Source organism: Trematomus bernacchii, unplaced genomic scaffold, assembly GCF_902827165.1.
Source record: "Trematomus bernacchii unplaced genomic scaffold, fTreBer1.1, whole genome shotgun sequence".
Classification (NCBI taxonomy): Eukaryota; Metazoa; Chordata; class Actinopteri; order Perciformes; family Nototheniidae; genus Trematomus; species Trematomus bernacchii.
In genome coordinates, this window is record NW_022987815.1 from 17,501 (window position 1) to 35,000 (window position 17,500).

The 17,500-nt window shown below is 42.4% G+C and overlaps 1 protein-coding gene across 1 annotated transcript in view; it reads left to right on the plus strand.

Moving 5' to 3' along the window:
- LOC117498798 (palladin-like) overlaps positions 1 to 17,500 on the plus strand; it is a 58,278-nt gene that overhangs the window by 2,710 nt on the left and 38,068 nt on the right. The window contains exons 3-4 of the mRNA XM_034150945.1: positions 1,499 to 2,094; positions 2,938 to 3,153. Of these exons, the coding sequence (XP_034006836.1) occupies positions 1,499 to 2,094; positions 2,938 to 3,153 (812 nt within the window). The remainder of the gene's footprint in view (positions 1 to 1,498; positions 2,095 to 2,937; positions 3,154 to 17,500) is intronic.

Genomic DNA, 17,500 nt, shown 5'->3' on the forward strand with positions numbered 1-17,500 from the left:
GTGTGTGTGTGTGTGTGTCTGTCTGTGTGTGTCTAGTAAGAGTAGTACCTGTGTGTGTGTGTGTGTGTCTGCATTGCTGCTGTGAAACATAGCCCTGGGGATTAAAAATAACAACAGCCGGTCTGCAGGACGCCATGAGAGTCGCTCTGCGTCAGACGAGTGTCTCCAGCAGCAACAACATGCTACACTATAACACATGTCAATATAAATACACATGATATGGGAACTATTTATTAGCACAGCTTCTTAGCATTTACCAGAGTTAGCTTGAAGCACAGCTGTAGTCCTCAGGCTGGAAGCAGTGAATAACAACACTGTTAAGTTATAAACATTAGTGTAAATAACAAGAGAGGACATTCAACAACAATAACAAGAGTTTACAACACTAAAACACATCAAGTCTTTGTGTTTATATGTTATTGCAACACAGTCTCACGGCATTTCGTGTTATAGTCACGAAATTAATCTATTGATTCGTGTTCACCAACACGATTTCGCCATTTTTTTCGTGTCACACAGAACGATTTTAGAAGCAATGTATTTATATTGGTAGTATGTTTCGTGCCTGCACCAAATAATAACAAATTAGAAGGAAAAAAAGATGACATAAAATACAGATGTCAGTATTCTGAGGCTCTGAGACATTTCTTTTCATCACTGACGGCAACAAAACTCAGACATTATACAATTTAAAATAAAGGGATAGGGTTAGGCTTAGGGTAAGATATTGAGTAAGAACATGTGTTTATGAACCACACAGCTTCTGGTCTTCCAAGACCCGACCGGACAAAAAGACGTGTTGCAGGCACGAAACATACTACCAATAGAAATACATTGCTTTTCAAATCGTTCTGTGTGACACGAAAAAAAGGTGAAAATCGTGTTGGTGAACACGAATCAATAGATTAAATTAATTTCGTGACTAATAACACAAAATGCCGTGAGACTGGGTTGGTTATAGATAGATACATGATTTTAGCCAACATTAGCCTCCTTTAGCTTAGCGGTGGTGACATGAAGTCATGTGACCGTGCTGTAGTTCCTTTATAGCCCAACATTAGCCACCTTTAGCTTAGCGGTGGTGACGTGAAGTCATGTGACCGTGCTGTAGTTCCTTTATAGCCCAACGTTAGCCACCTTTAGCTTAGCGGTGGTGACGTGAAGTCATGTGACCGTGCTGTAGTTCCTTTATAGCCCAACGTTAGCCACCTTTAGCTTAGCGGTGTTGACGTGAAGTCATGTGACCGTGCTGTAGTTCCTTTATAGCCCAACATTAGCCTCCTTTAGCTTAGCGGTGGTGACGTGAAGTCATGTGACCGTGCTGTAGTTCCTTTATAGCCCAGCATTAGCCTCCTTTAGCTTAGCGGTGGTGACGTGAAGTCATGTGACCGTGCTGTAGTTTTTTTTATAGCTCAACATTGAACTCGTGTTTTTAAGTGAACAGGGCTTTGAGTGATTTTTTGAATGATGTTAACACCAGCCTCTCTCTGTGTTTCAGGATGCAGGACGGGAGCTGGAACCCGCCCGAGGCGTCCTCTGAGGGGGGGGGGCCCGCACCTGGACCCAGAGCTGGAGGGGGGGTTCGCTGACCTCACGGCCTTCCTGAGTGCAGAGGAGATCCACCGCAGCCTGGACCTGGCCCTGGAGGCCTTCGGGGGAACATTAGAGGACCCAGAATCCTCCAAAACTGCTGAAAACCCCCAAACTAAAGCTTCCTCTCCATCTGAAGGTGATGGTGCAGCATCTGAAGCCCCGCCCCTCATTAAACACACGTCCAGAGAGGTGGAGAAGCCCACCCCCCGTCTCAAACCCTTGCCCCCCGTCTATAAACAGGATAAGCCCCGCCTCCTTCATGAAGGTCTGGAGCTAAACGACCGCGCGGCGTCGACATCAGAGTTCTGCAGCCGCGCCGCCACCTTCATCGAGGAGCTGTCCTCCATCTTCAGAGGCTCCGCCCACCAGGAGGACGACGCCTCCTCTCCGGACAGCGGGTACCTGACCCCCCACGGACAAAAACAGACAACCGCTCCTCCTCAAAACCCCCGCCTGGAGGAGGAGGAGGAGGAGCATCACCAGGAGGAGGAGACGGCAAAAGTACACACATCCTTTACTCAAGTAGAAGTACAGATACTCTTTGTTAGAAACATCTCCCTGGTCCCCGGCTTGAGCTTCAATCTCAGGATCCATGTATCTCTGATCCTCTCCAGAATGGAAGTAGTCATCACATACAGAGCATCAACTAGTTCCTGAACAGTGTCCTTCACATGCTGATATCCAAGAGAGGGAGTTACACAGTCACAAGATGGAGGAATAGAAAGCAGTATTCAATGTTTACTTCAGATTAGCTCCACGTCAGAAATGAGCATGCTTGTCATATGTCTATCTCCATAGAGGCTGAATCATCATGTTAATCACATAGCTATCATATGCCTCAAACAGTCCTGATGCTCTTCTAGGTAATCACACATCCTGTCATGTTCACAGCTACAGTTGGGATACCTTTGTTATCATGTTACTCTCATGTTGGAAGAGGACATTCAGGATTCTCCCAACACTCGTGTTTAAAAATACTCAAAGTAGAAGTACTGACTAAACTTCTTCACTCAAGTAAAAGAAAAGAAGTATGAGCTTCGTAATGTATACTTTTTAGCATCCAGGAAGCTTTGACTCTCATATGAAACTTTACGTTGATATGTTGGAGTCAAACATCTGGTGATCGGGGCTGAGGCATGAACTGAGCACCTGTCTGATAATCTCCTACTCCCCTTTCCTTACTGCTGGAGATTACTGTTGTTTTAGTGAAGAAGTCATCCAATCATTTGCCTTCCCACCGTTCTGTGATTTCCTGCTGCACACGTTGGAGGAACAGCAAAAGCAAAAATGAAGTCTTTATTACTTAAGTCCAGTAACAACGTGTTTGCCACTTCTTCCCACCAGCAGGAGGAGGAGCATCCCAGCGAGCCAGCAGGGGGTCCTGACGCTCCTCCAGTGTACCACCACCACCACCTCCATCACCCCCCCCTCTGCTGCTCCATCTCAGATCCCGCTGACCCCCCCCTGTTTCCTGCAGAAACTGAAGAGCCAGGAGGTGGCCGAGGGGAGCCCCATCCGTCTGGAGTGCAGAGTCACAGGAAACCCCCCCCCTCTCGTCAGGTAGGGGCTTTTTATATAACGTCTTTTCAGTGTTTGTGTCACTTTGTCCTCCATCCCTTCCTCCATCCCTTTATCACTCACTCCATGACTCCCCAGACATCAGAGTCCTCAGACGCTAAGATAGGGGCTTTCTTTTTATATATACGGTCCTTTCAGTGTTTGAGTAGGAGGGTTTGAGCTCCTGAAAGCTTTGTGATTTACGAGGGGAAGCATCAAGCCATAACTGAATAGACATGGATCATTGAGAGTGCTTACATTCATATCTGTTCTGTTATAAGTTCCTGAGATCTCTTTATCGCCACGTTAGTTAATAGTCTTTGCTCCGCTGTGTGCGCACGGCTCCTGTGGCTCAGACATTTGAGCAAATACAGCAAGGATTGAAGACCTTGTTTTGTTCAGCTGATGCTGGTAGTCTCTGAGGAGTGAGTTCCTCATGCTCACCACTCAGACTGGGTTCTCCTGACAGTGCAGACTCAGAGCTGAAGATCAACAGAAAGGATTGTGATTCATGAGACTAGGGCTGTGCAATTAATCGTATTTTAATCGCAATCACGATTTTGGCCTGCCACAATTACGAAAACAACATAATCGAAAAACAATTATTTTGCTTTGCTAGGTTGTGATATTTGATCTAATTAATTTTGGTCTCATTTATTTGTATTTATCATATTTATCATATGTTTAGTAGCTTGTGGAAGTGTGCTCCAAAATATTTGTTGATCTTGTTTATTGGTATTTATTATTTTGATATTATTTATTTAAATGTATCATTTATTTTTGTATTGGTTTTTCAGTTGAATTATACGTTCAGGGTAATCAACAGTTAAAAAGATACTGTTCAAATTATTATCTGTATTTGTTTTAAAGTTCAATAAATGGATGTTTTCAAAGTCAATGAATAATCGTATTTAATAATCGTGATATCAATTATTGACCCAAATAATCGTGATTATGATTTTTGCCATAATCGCACAGCCCTACATGAGACAGGGCATGAAGACCCTCAATCAGAGTCAGGGGAAATGTTCAGTGAAAAACGCAAACAATAATAAAAAACGCCGATACGTTTGAAGACGCAAAGTACGATAAATAAGAAGATCGAAAAGTAGAAACTCTTCAGCGCTGAGTAGCAGCTGCTGTTGAAGCCGTCGGAAGAAGAAGAAAGTATAGATATAATCAGTGAGATCTTTAAATGATTCCTGAAACAAACCGAGAGCCAGAGGACATGCAGCGTGGATCATTTATCTTGGTGGAAGAAGATCTTGACTCTTCATCATTGCTCTAGTTTGGAAACATGTCATATATTTTCGGTGGGAACACGTGGATATCCAGCCGATTAGGCCACTCCCACATCTCTATAAAGAGCCCGCTGCCTCCCTCTCCTGCTCAGTCCTCTGTGACGCTGCACTGAGCACACACATAGCTGGGAAGAAAAAGAACAGGCAACATGATTACAAATACACAATGCACTGATCATTCTCTGCAGGACCCACCTTCAGGGAGAATGTCTAGTGATGGGTTCATTCAATGATCTGATGAACCACTACTGATGATGTGTATAATGTAAGGCAGGTTGTATGTACGACTAAACTAAAAACAACTTTGACGGCACAGGAAGCCCCAACTTTAACACCGATGGCGGTCCCCGGATGGCCAGAGCTCTACGTGTAATCAGATTCTGGTTATCGGATTCTTTCCCCCAACCTAACCCTAACCCTAACAGCTGCTTCCATGATGAATGTCTCATGCTGATGTTAATAGAACGAACGAGAGAAAATACATATTTAGTCTGTATATCGTTGGGTATTATACTGTACCATCCTCTGATTGATGCATCTGAGATGAAAGGACACGGGTCATAGGAAATGCTTAAACTTATATATTTTGTGCAAGAATACAAATTCAAGTTCCTGTGGTTTTTGTTTTTCTTAGTAAATAGTCTTTGTTCCGCTGTCATGTAAAGCTGCTGCGGTTCAGAGATCAACTGTCATTTTAGATTTGATGTAATTTGAGTAAATATATCACAGCAAACATTGAACACGTTGTTTTTTTATGCAGCTGATGCTGGCAGTATCTGAGCCGTCTCTTCTCGGTTGAGTTTCACATGTTCACCATACAGACTGGGTTCTCCAGACTAAGCCCATGAGCTGAAGATCCACAGAGCATTTCAATAATCTGCAAACCGACGGGAGGATAGTTGGATGGCTGGAGGATGCAGGAGACACTCTGTATTGAGAAGGTTGTTGGGAGATTTAGGCCCCGCTCACACGGGACCGTTTGCGTTTATGCACAGTATGCGTATTCAAAAAAGTCTTCCGTTCACATGCATTTGTTTCATTTAACGTGTCTGTTTAAACGAGGCCGCTGGAAACGCTGTAGTACATATGCTGGGACTGTAAGTGGCGCTGTAACTTCCGCCAAAATACACCAAAAGCCGCGAAGAAGAGCAGGCTGGAGCAGCCCCGCAGCAATGTTGCCATGGCTACCCTTCTGTTTAAGCCCTGAAACTGAAACTGAAAGAAACTGAAAGAAACCGAATCTGTTGTTGCTGATGGTTGTGGTAGAGGAGCTGTATATTTTTGCACTAATATCTGTAGCATGGTCAGTAGCAGTAGCACTAGCAGTAGCTACTGACAGGAGGAAGTCAGTGTGTGTGGCGATTGCTGGTATTCAGCGGGATATAGTCATTTCCTCAGCATATGGATAAATGCAACGGGGAAGTTAACTGAAAGAAACCAAGAAACCGAATCTGTGGATATTGCATCGAGAGGACGGCTCAGAAAGAGAGATATTCTCTACAAACACCGGGTGAGATGCACCTTTGTCAATATAATGGATCAATGCATGAAATCTGACTCTGTTTATTTTGTTTAAGGAGTATATTGGGCGTTAACAATTCTGGTTTGCCTTTTATAATATTATTTCATTCAAGAACCCCTTGTGCGTTTAATTAACACAGCTATTTTTGATAGTTGCTACAGCAGTGAGCAGGAGAGGTGGGGAGAGGCGGGGCTATCCTATTTTTCCAGGAAATATTCGTATAGAGGTGATTACACGGACTCGGTTGACCCCCCAGAGCGTTTCGTTTGCAAATCTATCCACCTTGGGACCCGTTATTGTTTGTGGGGTCAGTTTCTATCGGCCTCGTGTAAATAATAGGGCTATACGCACGCGAAACTATGCAGATACAAGCAGTTTTCTCCTCGTGTAAACGGCGCCTTAGAGAAAGGCAGATAAAGTGGGATTGTTAGCTTCTGCTAGTTGTCGTTGTTCCAGAGATGAACCTTGGTCTGTGTCTGTGTGATCTCTGCATGTGATGTGCAGAGATCACACAGACACAGAAGGTGAACCCTGTGAGAGGCTCTGGCTGGTTTCACACTATCTTCCATTTCCACTTTCCTGGACACTTTAATGGCTCCAACGTTAGAATATGTCCTGGTTGATTTGGTGAGATCATATTTCAATCCGGCTGTGTGTTGGTGAGAATCTGCTGACATGATGCGTACCACTACCATGATACATGCAACACTTTCAGCATTAAATGTGAGTTAGAAAGGAAGCTTTGTCTCTCATATGAAACTTTACGTTGTTATGTTGGAGTCAAACATGTAGTGATCGGGGCTGAGGCATGAACTGAGCACCTGTCTGTTAACACAACATGTCAAATCTACAGTATCACAAAACAAGTTTGGATCATTTCCTACTCCCCTTTTCTTACTGGTGGAGACTGCTGTTGTTTTAGTGAAGAGGTCAGCCAATCATTTGCCTTTCCATCATTCTGTGATTTCCTGCTGCACACGTCATGAGTCTGTGACCGTGGAAAGTCACTTTGCTGAGCAGCTCATCATCCCACAGAAAGAAACCCCTCCTTGTGATGCGTTAGCTGCTGAAATATGACCTGATGTGGGGCCAAAAAGAAGCTGATAGCGCTCAATGTACAATAAACACATTGCATATCCTGTAATCATAAAAGTCAATGAAGTGCTTTTATTAATTGTGCAAAGCAGCAGTAGTGAATGTTCAGTTTGCATCAGCAGAAATATGTTTTGGACAGGTTAAGTTTGTAATACAGAAAAATATACATTTTGTAAAATAAAAGCCTTCATTATTAAAAATAAAATGGGCAGGTTAATTTATAAATAAATAAATATGCACAGAAATAGAAACATGTATTTATTTAGTTGTATGTATAACGATGGCAGCTCTGGTCCTCCATATGCATGGTGCAGGAATGTGCTGACCCTCAGTGTGAACAGAGCTGTGTCAGTGATGTTGACCAGCTGTAGAGATAAGGTGATGCAGGGGGGGGGGGGGGTTAGTGGCGTGTTGACGGGCAAGGCACCTGGCTTCAGATTAACAGGGAACTCCACTCTGATACCTGTGCAGGTGAACAAATACCAGGAGGAGCTGTTGATGTCATTTTATTATTCAAACACAATTACGTCTGCTTGATTCAGGAGGAGGTAGAGATCTTAGAAAGTGGGTCAATAAAATCTTAACTGCCTAAATGCTTAGATTAGACAAAGAGAAAGTGAAATGAAATCCGTCTTTTTGTTATTTAAGTGAAGTTCCACTTTGTAAACATTGATTTCTAGGAAAATATCAAGTGTTTTCCTGCTGAATCACTCTGAGGCCTGTACTACGAAGCCGGATGTTCTCTGAGCTGACTTCAGGGAAAACTCGGGCTTTCCGGTCCTACGACGCTGGTTCTCTTTTTAGCGAGCTAGATCTCCATGGTAACTTATGCTGAGCGGCTAGCCTCCTCGGGAGCAGGTTAGGTTGCAGGCTAAGAGATCAACTCAGTGAAAGCACCGCCTGCTGACCAATCAGAGCTCCGTGTGCGGAGTTTAAAGCGATCAAGTCATATTACAGGATAGAGGAAATACAGAAAAACTGCCGTTGCAGGAAAGACGGCCGGCAAAAATCAACTGACTGTGTGAACGTGAACATTAATAGAATATCCCCTCCCATCTTCAGAGCAATCTGACTATTATAATATTAGCGTTAAGAAAGCTTACTTAAATATCTGCCACGACATAAGTAACCGGATCAGAGTAACATTAAGTACAGTCCGCGGCACTGTGAGTGCAGACGTCGATGTGTCCCATTATCATTCATATCATATCACATCATAATGTATCATATATCTCCTTATCTGAGTCAGCTGAGCCGTATCTGGCCGTGCAACACTCACAGTGTCACATACTGGATGCAGAAGTATTATTTTAAGCAACACATTAAGTTGACGAAACACTCGAGTCAAATGTAATGAAAGTCAGATCGTGTCTTAGACGGGGCAGTGATATCATAAACCTGTTAATGTACGCATTCAAACGCTTTTTCTGTTACCAGCTGTATTCACCTTGCAGGTGCAGCTATGTGGCTTTGATCCTGGATAAAGTGTTTAAGTCATGGATGTTTAAAGTTTAACTTCTTCATATTTGACTAATATTAAAGTTGACTTTTCATTCAGGAAGTATGACGCTGCGCTGTCAGTACGCTTGTCCATGTTTGTGATTGGTCGAATGCTCCAAATACCACCCCTTTCATGTGAACGCGCACCTAACTAGATAGGACACGGCTGGCTTGAGCGATCCACTTGATACCCAGCGTCGTAGGACCGTTTAGCGAGAGCGCGTATGTTTTGGATTAGGCCAACCGGCTAACTCAAACATATCCAGGTTAGGTTGAACCGGCTTCGTAGTACAGGCCTCTGGTCAGGCACCATCCTGCTAACAGAGTCTCAAGCTCAATAATGAATAAGTAAATGACTCACTAACCAGATACAAAGTGCTGAGGTAAAGAGAATATTGCTGTTTACCTGGTTTCAGTTTAACGGGGACTTCCACCCTGCTACCTGAGCCAGAATGATATGAACCAGGATGAAGTGTTACAGCACTCTCCATGAGGACACTATAAATACTCTGCTCTCTTGTTTCTGGACCTGTCAGCTCACATCTCCGTCAACACGCTGTTTACTACACATACCTGACCACGGATATTTAACGCCTCATTTCAGCCTGCAGGGAATAATGATCCGTCATTTCAGTGTTTCTCATACTGTCTATATGAATTGCTTTTAAATGGTGTCTCTGCAGCAGACCATTGCCGTCTTAATCTTTGTCAATACACTGAAATGCTTATATAAGTAAGTTGGCATAGTCATCGTGACGTCATCTATTGTTCTGTGGACTAAGGTTTTAAATCTTGGTTTTGGTTGTTGCTATCACCCTCTCCATTATTACCGTCGCAATAGCGTCACAATCTTGACTTTTTTCACCGTCACCATCTTCGCTTTTGATCGTTGCCTTCTTGTGTTTTTAGCTCTCACCGTTGGAGATGAATGTTCAAACTGGAGCCACAAACCACCAGGAGACAAGAGTTGCATTTTCTTTGCTTTATTTATCGGGGTATTCAGTTGTTGAGATGCTAGCTGTTGAGATGCTAGCTGTTGAGATGCTTGCTGTTGAGATGCTAGCTGTTGAGATGCTAGCTGTTGAGATGCTAGCTGTTGAGATGCTAGCTGTTGAGATGCTAGCTGTTGAGATGCTAGCTGTTGAGATGCTAGCTGTTGAGATGCTAGCTGTTGCCAATGGTTCTAGTAGAAAGGTGAAAAAAACAGATTACAGCATTTGCACATTAAAATAATACTTATATTATTTGCACATTAAAGTTAACAAATATGTCTGCCATGATTGATATTAAATTGGAATTAAATTATATTTATCACAACATTAACAACACAATTGAGGTTACTTAAAGGGGACCTATCATGCAAAATGCACTTGTGTACGTCTTTTCTACATGAATATGTGTCCCCGGTGTTCCAGGGAACTCACCAAGTGTCAGAAAACACAACCCTCTCTATTTTCCTCCATACCCAAATCTCTAAAAAAGGGGCTGCAACGGATCTGATAAAAACTGATCCAGATTTGAACACTGTCCTGACGTCAGGACGGTGGCGCTACGGCTATTGGGCCAACTCCACCAATCAGGAGGAGACAGCCACGGCCATTGCTGTTCGAAAGCGCTGGAGACGCTGTAGTACATATGCCAGGCCTGTAGGTGGTGCTGTTCTCACTGAATCTGCCCTTGCTAAAACAGAGCTAAAAAAGTGCAAATTGAGCAAAATGAGGCATGGCTAAAATGCATGATCTGTTTGGTATTTTGAAAAAAAAAAAGTATAAATATACCTTATATAGGTATGGCCCTACACTATATTATTCAAATATAGCATGATAGGTCCACTTTAAATGTAGATAAAATACAAAATACAAAGAAGATTCTACTTATATTGGTGAAATCAAAAGACACGTGGTGTGGGTGTTTGAGGACGAAAAGGAGGAAGTCCTCATCATAGTTTCTAGCTGTCAACATAGATGCAGCACCATCTTGGTTCTTGACCGTAACCATCTTAGTTTTTTGGCCATGAGTTTTAGCCGTCGACATACTGTAGCTGTCACCCTTGCTTTTTTAGTTTGTATTCGCCACCTTCTTAGTTACAATGAACTTGAATGAAGTGAAAACACAAAGGGTTAAAGTTGTTAGATGAAACACAGACAACTGTGAGGACTTAAAGCTAGGGATGGGTATCGTTAGGATAGTATCGATACCGATACCGATACTGCTCATCGATACTTTTCAATAATTTGGTGCTCAAAATTATAGACATGATTACATGATGTGAAGATTAAACAGCCATTTTATTGTAATTTATTTTTTAATGTAACTTTTTCAATAGCCCCGTTAGCCTTGATTTAGACTCTTGGTGTTGGACTTCTGTTCCGTGTAGGTAAAATGGTTCATATCGTCTGTTAGCTGAGTTTTTCCCATTAAGTGGGTATGCATCATTAATAGGTTGTTAAATGTTAAGAAGCCTTGAGACGCTGTTTCTAGCAAGATGTTGCGTCTGCCCCTGCTATGGTCTGCCCTGCTATGGTCTGCCCCTGCTATGGTCTGCCCCTGCTATGGTCTGCCCCTGCTATGGTCTGCCCCTGCTATGGTCTGCCCCTGCTATGGTCTGCCCCTGCTATGGTCTGCCCCTGCTATGGTCTGCCCCTGCTATGGTCTGCCCCTGCTATGGTCTGCCCCTGCTATGGTCTGCCCCTGCTATGGTCTGCCCCTGCTATGGTCTGCCCCTGCTATGGTCTGCCCCTGCTATGGTCTGCCCCCGGGAGTCTCACAATAATAACAGCGCTGTTAGGAGAGATGTCGAGTGGCATTCACAGTGGCCAATCAGAGTAGTACTCAAACCGGATACGTCACATGGGATGAGGGTTCCCAACCAACCAGAATTGTTTAAACTAAGGAAGCAGCGTAATTCATATACCGATAGCAGCACCGTTTGTCCAGCGGCTTAACGGTATACCAATATCGTCCAATCAGGTACTGGTACTGACTTAGTACCGGTTCTCGATACCCATCCCTACTTAAAGCTAGAGATCGAGACCTTGAACTCATAATTGAAATGTTTACTGAGGTAATAAATCAAGAGATAAGTAGGAACATTTTCTCATAGACTTCTATACAATCTGAGTGGCCCCCTGCTGGATGTTAGAGATAATGCAGTTTCAAGGCTCTTCTGTATTGACTTCACTTCACAGACGCTGATATTCAGAATTGCTCCGTCTTGTAGCCACACTTTATTCAGTCACTGTATTATTAGAAATCTATTTAAAGTTTGGATATCTTGTGCATTTATTTATACCCATTGCACTCAACTCCCCCCTGACACATGTGGTATCTTTTGGGAACTTGTGATGTTCCCTAAAGTCATGTTCCTTTAACCCGTAAATTCCTGCCGTACAAACAAACTGAACAAGTTCTACAAACGCCTCATGATTCACAAACAAACACAATGTGGTTTGCAAATACAAAACTCCATCTACAAACTAGTGCATTAGGTTTTGCAAATAAACAACGTATCTATCAAACAAACATTTTTCTAATACATCATGTTTCAGAGACTAATTCAGCTTAGGCTTTACAAGTACACAAACATATTTTCTACGAGTACAAACACAGAAACAAATACTGTCAGAGATGACAGAAGTACACACATCCTTTACTCAAGTAGAAGTACAGATATTGGTGTTTAAAATGTAAGAAGTAGAAAGTACAGGTATTTGTGTTCAACATGTAAGAAGTAGAAAGTACAGGTATTTGTGTTCAACATGTAAGAAGTAGAAAGTACAGGTATTTGTGTTCAACATGTAAGAAGTAGAAAGTACAGGTATTTGTGTTCAACATGTAAGAAGTAGAAAGTACAGGTATTTGTGTTCAACATGTAAGAAGTAGAAAGTACAGGTATTTGAGTTCAACATGTAAGAAGTAGAAAGTACAGGTATTTGTGTTCAAAGTGTAAGAAGTAGAAAGTACAGGTATTTGTGTTCAACATGTAAGAAGTAGAAAGTACAGGTATTTGTGTTCAACATGTAAGAAGTAGAAAGTACAGGTATTTGTGTTCAAAGTGTAAGAAGTAGAAAGTACAGGTATTTGTGTTCAAAGTGTAAGAAGTAGAAAGTACAGGTATTTGTGTTCAACATGTAAGAAGTAGAAAGTACAGGTATTTGTGTTCAACATGTAAGAAGTAGAAAGTACAGATATTGGTGTTCAACATGTAAGAAGTAGAAAGTACAGGTATTTGTGTTCAAAGTGTAAGAAGTAGAAAGTACAGGTATTTGTGTTCAACATGTAAGAAGTAGAAAGTACAGATATTGGTGTTTAAAATGTAAGAAGTAGAAAGTACAGGTATTTGGGTTCAACATGTAAGAAGTAGAAAGTACAGGTATTTGTGTTCAAAGTGTAAGAAGTAGAAAGTACAGGTATTTGTGTTCAAAGTGTAAGAAGTAGAAAGTACAGGTATTTGTGTTCAACATGTAAGAAGTAGAAAGTACAGGTATTTGAGTTCAACATGTGAGAAGTAGAAAGTACAGGTATTTGTGTTCAAAGTGTAAGAAGTAGAAAGTACAGGTATTTGTGTTCAACATGTAAGAAGTAGAAAGTACAGGTATTTGTGTTCAACATGTAAGAAGTAGAAAGTACAGGTATTTGTGTTCAACATGTAAGAAGTAGAAAGTACAGGTATTTGTGTTCAAAGTGTAAGAAGTAGAAAGTACAGGTATTTGTGTTCAAAGTGTAAGAAGTAGAAAGTACAGGTATTTGAGTTCAACATGTGAGAAGTAGAAAGTACAGGTATTTGTGTTCAAAGTGTAAGAAGTAGAAAGTACAGGTATTTGAGTTCAACATGTGAGAAGTAGAAAGTACAGGTATTTGTGTTCAAAGTGTAAGAAGTAGAAAGTACAGGTATTTGTGTTCAACATGTAAGAAGTAGAAAGTACAGGTATTTGTGTTCAACATGTAAGAAGTAGAAAGTACAGGTATTTGTGTTCAAAGTGTAAGAAGTAGAAAGTACAGGTATTTGTGTTCAACATGTAAGAAGTAGAAAGTACAGGTATTTGTGTTCAACATGTAAGAAGTAGAAAGTACAGGTATTTGTGTTCAACATGTAAGAAGTAGAAAGTACAGGTATTTGTGTTCAACATGTAAGAAGTAGAAAGTACAGGTATTTGTGTTCAACATGTAAGAAGTAGAAAGTACAGGTATTTGTGTTCAAAGTGTAAGAAGTAGAAAGTACAGGTATTTGAGTTCAACATGTAAGAAGTAGAAAGTAGAAAGTGGTCAGAAAAATAAGTAGTGGAGTAAAGTACTGATACCAGAAAGATGTACTTAAGTACAGTAATGAAGTATTTGTACTCAGCTACCTCCCGTCTCCACTCCTCAGCTGAAAGAGTTAAAGAGTTAACGCTGGCTGTGTCTGAGGTGTCTGTGCTATCAGAAGACATAAAGAGTGTCCCCCTGAGGGTGAGGGGCCTCTCTGTATAAATAGTCTGCAGGCCGACAGGAGCCAGCGCAGGAATTCAGGCAATGCAACGACAAGAAGTTTCATATCTCCCACACCTTATGGGGAACATGAAGGTAGCACGGGGAAGCTCAGCCTTATATCATGCAGAGAATGCGTGGAAAAGTAGGAATTGTTGTGAAGTACTTTGCCTTTTAATAATAATAATAATAGCTTAAATGTATATAGCGCCTTTCAGGACCCAAGGTCGCTTTACAGAACAACTGGAGTAAAATAAAAAAACAGTCAGATAGACAAAACAACAAATAAACTAGGGGCACAAACAGTGTTCAAATTCTGCTTTCACAGATTTATTTCTGTTGTGCGTACCCTGCAAAGTAATGCTACACGTTTCAAAGGAATGTTTTAATGTACATCAGATTTGAGGCTTTTAGTTCCTATCATCTCATTGGTGTACTGTATAGACAAGTGCTCCTAAGACATTGCAAGGTAACACAACGTGACGCTTTGGATTCAGATGGTGATGCAAGGGGAGAGTGAAGGAGAATCAAAATGCAGATTTGTCTCCTTTGTTTGATTGAGGGTTTCTGCACTGTGCAAGCTTTCTCAATTTCTCATGACGTAAGATGCTTAAAGCGCTTTTTAATGAATAATAATAAAAGTCAGTCAACTTTATTGACAATCTCAAAATATGTTTGTACACACAGAAAGATCGAAATACTGTTTTCCCACAGTCCCGAGGTATACAAAAACACACATCTCTAAAATAAGAACCTGCAGGTTTCTGGGAGTTTGATCCAGAGATTTGGAAATATCTCTCACCAAACTCTCTCATTCCTCGACCTCTAGTCTTCCTGGGAAATTATAGTTATTTTGACACTTTTTGAACCTTTTGATATTCCTTTCATCCTTCCTGTGTTACTGTTTCCTGAAACCTGTAACTTAAGGGAATCATTCATTGAAAGCAACATATTCTTTGGTCTTTTTTCTTCAAGCTATTAACAGAAGAGTCTTGTCTGATTTGTGATGGGGTTTCTGCTTCCTGTCACTTCCTGTGCTGGGAGCTGTGGACACTAGATGGCAGCACGTTGTCCAAAACCAAACTGAGAAGAGGTATTGTCATATGCACAAAGCTACAGTGTAGAAATGGCAATGAAAATCTTCTGCTGGAAGTTCAGTTAGAACATGTCTGCATCTGTAGTGAGACACATCATTATATTTTAACTGTACTATGTACTTTTTTAATGACCTGTACTTTTTTTAATTTAATTTTCTACAAATCAAGACATATCCTGACTTAGGACTTTTCCATTCAAATGACAAATAATAATATGTTAAAAGTAATATGAAATAAAATAAAGTAAAAAGGCGTGTGGCGCAGTGGACTAGTGCGTTGGTGTTGGGATCAGGGGAGCACAGGTTCAAACCCCACTGCAGTCAGCATGTCGTTGTGTCCCTGAGACACTTCACCCCAAAGTGCTCCAGTGGGGATTGCCCACAGTATTGAGTATGTAAGTCTCTTTGGATAAAAGCGTCTAACAAGTGACATGTAATGTAATGTACATGACATGTCAAGTTAAAACAACCTTTTTCAACTAGCTCTACATCCAGGTATCTTTTAACACCGTTCCTCCTTTTGATAAAGGAGTCCATTCTCATTTATAGACTTGCCGTCATCTTTTCCATTGTGTAGACCTGTTCAAGCCTTTCCCTCTTTACGCTTTTCCAGTTTATTGACCTGTAATGTAATCTGTTTTATAATAGTTTGTGTGGCAGACATTGTGCAATGTGCTTAGTGTGTGTTGTTGTGTACCTGCAGATGGAAATGAGCTATTAATTCAATCTGACTCAGTTTAGAGTCAAAAGAGACTCTGGATCTCTCCCTCTTTGTTACTTGCTGAAACACATGCATGAAGCAAAGACTAAGTAAGTCCTCTTTAGTTATACATTCAAATCATTGTAATGATGTAACGTGTGCTGCAGTAACGTGTCCTGTAGTAACGTGTGCTGCAGTAACGTGTCCTGCAGTAACGTGTGCTGCAGTAACGTGTCCTGCAGTAACGTGTGCTGCAGTAACGTGTGCTGCAGTAACGTGTGCTGCAGTAACGTGTCCTGCAGTAATGTGTGCTGCTGCAGTAACGTGTGCTGCAGTAACGTGTCCTGCAGTAACGTGTGCTGCAGTAGCGTGTGCTGCAGTAACGTGTGCTGCAGTAACGTGTGCTGCAGTAACGTGTCCTGCAGTAACGTGTGCTGCTGCAGTAACGTGTGTTGCAGTAACGTGTCCTGCAGTAACGTGTGCTGCTGCAGTAACGTGTCCTGCAGTAACGTGTGCTGCTGCAGTAACGTGTGCTGCTGCAGTAACGTGTGTTGCAGTAACGTGTCCTGCAGTAATGTGTGCTGCTGCAGTAACGTGTCCTGCAGTAACGTGTGCTGCAGTAACGTGTGCTGCAGTAACGTGTCCTGCAGTAACGTGTCCTGCAGTAACGTGTGCTGCAGTAACGTGTCCTGCAGTAACGTGTCCTGCAGTAACGTGTCCTGCAGTAACGTGTCCTGCAGTAACGTGTGCTGCAGTAACGTGTGCTGCTGCAGTAATGTGTGCTGCTGCAGTAACGTGTGCTGCAGTAACGTGTGCTGCAGTAACGTGTGCTGCAGTAACGTGTGCTCCAGTAACGTGTGCTGCAGTAACGTGTCCTGCAGTAACGAGTGCTGCAGTAACGTGTCCTGTAGTAACGTGTGCTGCAGTAACGTGTCCTGCAGTAACGTGTGCTGCAGTAACGTGTGCTGCTGCAGTAACGTGTGCTGCAGTAACGTGTCCTGCAGTAACGTGTGCTGCTGCAGTAATGTGTGCTGCAGTAACGTGTCCTGCAGTAACGTGTGCTGCAGTAACGTGTCTTGTAGTAACGTGTGCTGCAGTAACGTGTCCTGCAGTAACGTGTCCTGCAGTAACGTGTGCTGCTGCAGTAACGTGTCCTGCAGTAACGAGTGCTGCAGTAACGTGTCCTGTAGTAACGTGTGCTGCAGTAACGTGTCCTGCAGTAACGTGTGCTGCAGTAACGTGTGCTGCTGCAGTAACGTGTGCTGCAGTAACGTGTCCTGCAGTAACGTGTGCTGCTGCAGTAATGTGTGCTGCAGTAACGTGTCCTGCAGTAACGTGTGCTGCAGTAACGTGTCTTGTAGTAACGTGTGCTGCAGTAACGTGTCCTGCAGTAACGTGTCCTGCAGTAACGTGTGCTGCTGCAGTAACGTGTGCTGCAGTAACGTGTCCTGCAGTAACGTGTGCTCCAGTAACGTGTGCTGCAGTAACGTGTGCTGCAGTAACGTGTGCTCCAGTAACGTGTGCTGCAGTAACGTGTCCTGCAGTAACGAGTGCTGCAGTAACGTGTCCTGTAGTAACGTGTGCTGCAGTAACGTGTGCTGCTGCAGTAACGTGTGCTGCAGTAACGTGTCCTGCAGTAACGTGTGCTGCTGCAGTAACGTGTGTTGCAG